General features: G+C 39.5%; 1 protein-coding gene across 1 annotated transcript; it reads right to left on the reverse strand.

Annotated features, from left to right (window-relative positions):
- Positions 1–390: 390 nt before the first annotated feature.
- Positions 391–5,271, reverse strand: slc35g2b (solute carrier family 35 member G2b). Its single transcript, XM_016519710.1, has 2 exons — positions 5,041–5,271; positions 391–1,881 (listed from the first exon to the last, which is right to left on the reverse strand). Exon 2 carries the CDS (start codon positions 1,859–1,861, stop codon positions 617–619), a length of 1,245 nt encoding a protein of 414 aa, XP_016375196.1. The 5' UTR covers positions 1,862–1,881; positions 5,041–5,271; the 3' UTR covers positions 391–616.
- Between the last annotated feature and the right edge of the window lie 1,694 nt (positions 5,272–6,965).

A 6,965-nucleotide genomic window follows, 5' to 3' on the forward strand; every position in this document is an offset into this window, starting at 1 on the left:
TATATATATATATTGTAGAAACTTAATTTGCTGTAAAGTTGCAAAGCGCTATACAAATAAACTTGAATTGAATTGAATATATATGAACAATTATTAATTCATTAATTATTAAATAACTAAAAACGAATAAAATATTTGAATACATTTAATAAATTGTTAATAATTGGATCTGTATAATCTGGGAAAACAAGGCGAGACCCACTGGATTAGCACTGAACATTAAACACAAAAAGTGTAACAAATTCAATATTTGGTGTGTGAAATTGTGCAAAAGTGTGCAATACTGCATTCTGATTTATCTGTAAAAGTATCCAATCCCGCTGTTCATAGATTTAGGCTACTGCATTTTACTCTTGCTTCAGTGACACAAGAAAAAATCAATGCTATCAGGGGGGGCACTATGGATCACTGTTTTTATTTTCACACATCAACAGTTAGCAAAGACATTACACCAATGGCACTCTTCCAACGACACGATTCGAAACAAATGCCGAAGATCCAGACATTCAATGATTGCACATTTGTAAGAGAAAGGGGGCCGGGAAACACTGCACACACACACACACGCACATCTACATGCCCCCACATGCGCTCGAGTACACACATGTCGACGCTCTCATTTGATCGGCGAGTCCAGAATCTCTTGGTAATCTTGTCGGATGGCCCGACCCACCCTGTAAAGCTTGAGACCCGTGAGGAAGGACACGCTGACCATGATGACCAGCGCTCCGAAGACGTCGTACACCGACGGGATCATCCGCAGCACGATGAGCTGAAGAAACATGGCCACCACGATCTCCAGATGCTGCACGGTGCTGACCAGAGCCGGGTGGAACTTGTTGAGGGCGTAATAGACGCCCAGGAACGCCACGGTGGAGCAAATGCAGATTCCCATGAGGTAGCCCCACGTCTCGCCATCCAAGGGAATGATGGGTTCTTGCATGATGAACATAGTGGATGCCCCCCACACGGTTCCCGTCCAGCCGAACGTGAAGAGCGCCGTCCACATGCTCACACGCTCTTTGATGGCCCGGTACACGATCATGGACAGGGCGGCGGTCAGACCCGCCATCACAGTCATCGTGTAGCCAAAGGCTTCCTTCCAGAATCCCAGAGGAGACTTTTCCTCGTCGGCGATGTTGGGGATCATGACGAGACACAGGCCAAAGAGGCTACCTACGACCGTCACTACGTCTGTGTAACCGAGGCATTCGTCTAGGAGCAGGAAGGCCAGAACTGCGCTAAAAACCGTGGTGGTGGCACGCCACATGATGGTGCCGTTGCTGGGCGGAACGATCGCGAAGGACGTGTATGCGCACGTGATGGAGATGACGTTGCAAACCCCGTAGAAGAACAAACGCAGCCGATAGCCCTTGGGCCCGAAGGGAGCTTCTTTGTAGTAGAGGACCACCAGTATGGACAACACTTGGATCACCGAGCGGATGAAGATGAGCTCTAATGATGGCACCTTGGAGCGGTCGGCCGCTAGGCGCGTAATGAGGGCCACGCATCCGTGCGCGATGGCCGCCCCAAAGAGGGCCCCCCAGGTGACCCGCGAGGCCAGGACCGAGGCCTCGCCGAAGCTCGCCAGCTGACCGCCCACTCCTTTATCTCTCTGATCAGCTTTGGGACGGGAATCCATAGTGCCGAATAAAGTCCTGCCGTGGCCGCTCTCTGACACCAGTCTCTTGCTCGGGTTGTTGTCCATGAACGAGCCGAAGTCCTCGAAGGATGGAGCATCGTCGTATCCCTCATCGCCCGGCTGGGGGAAATGCGTGGCGTACTTCACCGTCACTGTGTTGGGGTGGATTTTAACCCTCTTTTTGGAGCCATACTGCTGCCTCGTGGGGGACGGATCCATTTTCTTCAGCTACAGAGGAGCTGTGAAACACACGAACACCATGGGATTAACACACACAAATATATGAAAATAGAAGATGCTGAGTTTGGAGCAGGGCTATAAAATGAACATCATATAATGAATGGCTTTTGAACCTGGTAGATATAGGAACTAGCCACCAGGGCAGTCCCCCGAGAACTACAATTTCCCATAGAGACATTTTCCTGATTGCATTCGCACTATCAGTAGCAATGTCATTTAAGCAACAATGTCAACAACTGGAGGATGGAGGACAGGGAACTGCCTGGATTTCAGTGTTCAAGCAACCTAATGCTGTTTTTCATGTTCGTGGAGTAAGTATGTAAACTGTGTGTTCATATACGGCACACATTTGGCCAATCAGTGTACACTTACTGTAGGTTACTGGTAGCTCCTTTTTTTGCTGGGTTAGATCCTATTCTGAAGTAGGAGCTAATTTAGTCCCCCCAAAAGGCATTCCTAAAACTAAAATCATTCCCAGTTCTTACGGTGTGAACATGGCAATAGTTATAGGAATTATGAAAACTTTCCTTTGGTGCGGAAGTGCTTATTATTTACTCATTTTCTTGTCATTCCAAACTCATATGCCGTTATTTGTCTGTTCAACACGAGAAGTAGAATTTTATAATAATCTTCAAAACAGTTGCAATGGAACGGAAGTAGTGTCAATTTTCCCCCCATATTGTGACATACAGACAGAGTAAATGATTACTAGAAAGAAAAAAAATGTATGGTGGGGGTGGTTGTTCAATGGGTTTTAAGATAAGGGCATTGCACTTAAAAATCAATTTATGGAGAGGTGGCGTTTAAGTGTACTAAATGATTGTAGAAGTCTGGCACACATCACCATAAAGAAGTTGAGTTATGACATTTGAATCATACAATCATACAAATTGAATCATACAAACAGTAGATGAACTGTTCATCTGAAATTTCATTTCATGCTGATTTTTTTTATCGATATGTCAAGCTCCAAATGAAATTAAGAAAGAAAGAAACAAACAAAAAACATTTAAGCACCGTGAAACTAGTCCATATTACTTGCACACTGTATTCCAAGTTTTCCCAAGCCATCTGATATTAGAACAGACTAACATAAGCCATTTTTTTTGCTTAAAATCTTCCCCTGCAGTGAGCTATGAACCGCTATGAATCACTGAGTCAGTGATAACTTGAGAACAACGTGAGAACCGAATCAGTCCAGTTGATTCAGTTCAGTTTGTGAAGCCAGAATCAGCTGGTTCATAGAAAAGAACCGGCTTGATTCTCATGATCTGATGATAAATAAGATTGATTGAGTTAACAAAAAATAAAATAAAATAAATAAATAAAAGATTGACTGAGTTCTACTAAGTGACTCAATGACCTGTTCTCAGCAGTTCACAGGATATTAGATCGCTGTAATATATAACAACTTAAATGTCAGTCATATGAACAATGTTTATTGTACTTTTATTATGTTTTTTTTGTTTTGTTTTAAGCTTGACAAACATGGTCATGGCACTGTTATTGAATCTGCATAAAGATTCTTTAAAATTGCTCCTTTTGTGTTTGACGGTGGAATAATAACAGAATATGGGTTGAGTATGAGTAAATAATGTCATAATCTTCATTTTTGGGCAAACTGAACACATTAAGATCGACACGTTGTCAAGGAGGTGAGTCTATCTTTAACAGTGAACATTAAGCATATTTTTTTTTGCCAATTCAAGCTTGCACTGCTGTTTCACAGAAATGCAGAAGAGAATCTTACATAATTCATAACTCGCTGCTTCAGTGGTCTCTCTCTCTCTCTCTCTACTGCCGCCCCATGTGTAAAGCAATTTCTATATTTAAGTGCTGTAGCGCCTGCTCAGATAAGCAGAATTTGATTCAGTTGTGATGGGAAGAAATTATGTAACGGGGAAGGAAACTAGATAGTGGTGAAACGGTTGAGTTTGGATTATCAGTTCAATTACAATTTTAACATAAGTAATGTATAATTTTTTTTTTCATGTACAGTAAAACAAGATGTATCATTATGGATCTATTTCTTTGTATACATTTCAAAATACTTTATAATGGGCTAAAAAAAGATTTTTTTTTCTGAGTGCATCACATAAACAAAAAATATGGTCTGCTAGGCTAAAATGAACCCAAATCAAGCTAGACATTAAACCTACAAATCTTGTTCATTTTAAAATCACTTTTACACACACAGAATGACTATCAAAAGGTAAATATTTATTAAAAACGAGAAAACAGTCAAACGTAACATGCATGTAAAAAGAAATGCAGAAAAGTACGGCATTAACAGCTACAGAGTTTATAAATGAAGCATTGAACATTTGTTGAATATAACTCTATTTCTTTGTATACATTTCAAAATACTTTATAATGGGCTAAAAAAAGATTTTTTTTTCTGAGTGCATCACATAAACAAAAAATATGGTCTGATTTTTTTTCTTTCTTTTTTTACCCGATTGAAAGCAAATAACGTTGCTAACAACCAAAAGCCCCACCAGGGGGCAACAATATCAACAATATCTTTCTGATGAAAGCCCACCTATTATGCTGTAACCTCATAACTCGTAAAAATGTCATATTATAGCATACAGCAATTATGAATCATATTGGTAGCCTATATTGCCCTCATGGCACACCGTGAGGCTGGAGGCATGAAACATCTTGCTGAAGAAATGATGATTTATTGGAGGTTTGCAAGGGGCACAGCCTTTGAACCAAAAATGAACCTGAGATGTCTCTGGTTTCTGTAATAAATCTCCTACCAAATGCTAGATATTATGCATTTATTACCACAGTAGCCTAAATAAAGCAGAGAGGAGATTTGGTGCCGAAAATATAAATTTCGGAAATTTTACTAGCCATTTATTTCACCCGCAAACGATATATCATGCATGCTTGTATTATTATTATTATTATTTTGCATTAATTTGCATGCACTTTCGTGCAAATACAGTAACTGCAAATTCTGCACGCAGCGTAAAATACTTTACTCGCCAAAATTAGATTATTTATGAGAATTTCGGCTTTCAAACACTGTTGGTCAAAAACGCACATGCAGCAATCAAAACGCGTCATATTTATTTTCTCCTTCTGCAAATATCGCCAGCGCAAATGCGTCTCCATATTGCGCACCAAATCGAGCAATTTTAACTCACCACGCTTCTCTCAACGAAAGGATCCAGCTGTCTTTAAAACTCTTGAGGATGAAACATAAGTGTTTAATTCATTGGCGTCAAGATATGGAGAATTGCGCTTGCCATGTCTCCATCCTTTCCTCATGGACGCGCTGGACGTCTCCAAGGTGCGCACTTCCTGACGCTCGTGTTTCTGCTGGGGTGACACAGAGAGGCGATGCTCCCCAAGACAAACCCCTTGCTTCCTGTCTGATAGCAGAGTGAGGGTGGGGTAGACCATGTGAATCCTACTTCAACCTAACATCATCATCTTCAGCGTCAGAAGAGGCACATGCATGCTGAGCTGATCTTATTTCTTGGCAGAAATGGGCACCTCGCTGCCTTTTAGAGTCTCTTTTTATATTTTACTTATTTAATGTAGAGCTATTTAACGTTAGAGTTCATTTAATGAAGTCTTCCTAACACCTCTGTCATCTTGCGCATCTTTTCTACATTTGATGTACAGTATAATTAGCCAAAACAGCAATGTCAAAACAGCTTTTCACACTATAGTTTAATATCTTTTTAAAAGTTGAGTTAAGCAACATTTCACACTTGTCATGTGGAAAGGGGGTTAGAACAGCTTTCGAACATGTTATGAAGCCTTAGTCAAAGGTACAAAATCAGAAATGATGCAGCAGTAGAATAGGACCATGCATTGTTTCGCAGCAGACATCCAATCAAAAGCCTGCTTGCCTCATTAAATATTCATGAACTCTGTACAGTCACAGAAACTGTTGAATTTGTTTGTATAGTTATTGTTACTTTAAATCGTAGAATTTCAGTGTAAAACACTTGTAAAATTGTTCTTTTGTAAATTGTTGAATTTTTGAGTAAACCATTTGTAAAACTATTCCTACACTCTAAAAAATGCTGGGTTAAATATAACCCAGCGCTGGGTTAAAAAGGGACAAACCCAGCTATTGGGTTGTTTTGACCCAGCGGTTGGGTTGCATAAAACTATTATACAAAACACTATTATACAAAAATTTTACAATTAGTTAATAGTTAAGTTTTTTTACAAACTATTCTGGCAAGACAATAAATAAACCACAACATTAACACTGATATTATAACATTTATCAGAAACATATGTGTGAAAGAATGTGAGCATGTGTATGAATGACAGAGTGTAAACTCCATTTCTACTAAACAACAACACAGAACAAGCATTTAACATTTTGTTTTTACAAATTATACACTTACAGTTTGTTTCATAGTCCATGAATACAGATCAGGCATCGCTGCCAATTTTCATGATCTCTTTAGGATAATTGATGTAGTCATGAAGAAGCCCCATCAGCACAGCAAAGGCATGTGACATCTTTTACATCATCCAGGGCAGCCTCCTCCTTTAAAACCACTGTTGCATCAGTTTGGGGGAAAGGACATTCTCCTCTTTGACCAGCATTCATCCCAGTCACCACCTGTTCTTCATCAGTGGCCTAAAAAGAGAAAAACATTTGAAAAAAGAAACATTTAATTAAAATCTATTCATTTTCTGATAGAGGTGCATCCACATCAGTAAGGATAGGTAAATAGTCTGTTTTATCATTTCAACCACTTTGTGTGGTTGTTTAATGTCTCTGTAATGGCAGCACTAGTGTGAGGGCATGCAATATTGTTTAAATAAATATATTGCTTTCAGAAAGCTACTTCTTTACTGAAACATTAAAACAGACATGACATTCACATACCTCACAAATTTTCATGTACGTGGAGGGCTAAAATGTGAGGTAAACAGGCAGGAGACAACAGAAACATTTATTTTCTAAAAATAACTCACATCAATCTCAAAAGAATGATGCTCTCCTATGTCTCTGGCTTTCAACATCTACTAAAACAAACATTCTTTTACTCTTAGTAAAAAAAAAAAAAATTGATAACACGATGGAATTCTGAAGTTT

This window comes from Sinocyclocheilus rhinocerous, unplaced genomic scaffold (assembly GCF_001515625.1).
Source record: "Sinocyclocheilus rhinocerous isolate Xijiao unplaced genomic scaffold, SAMN03320098_v1.1 scaffold642, whole genome shotgun sequence".
NCBI lineage: Eukaryota > Metazoa > Chordata > Actinopteri > Cypriniformes > Cyprinidae > Sinocyclocheilus > Sinocyclocheilus rhinocerous.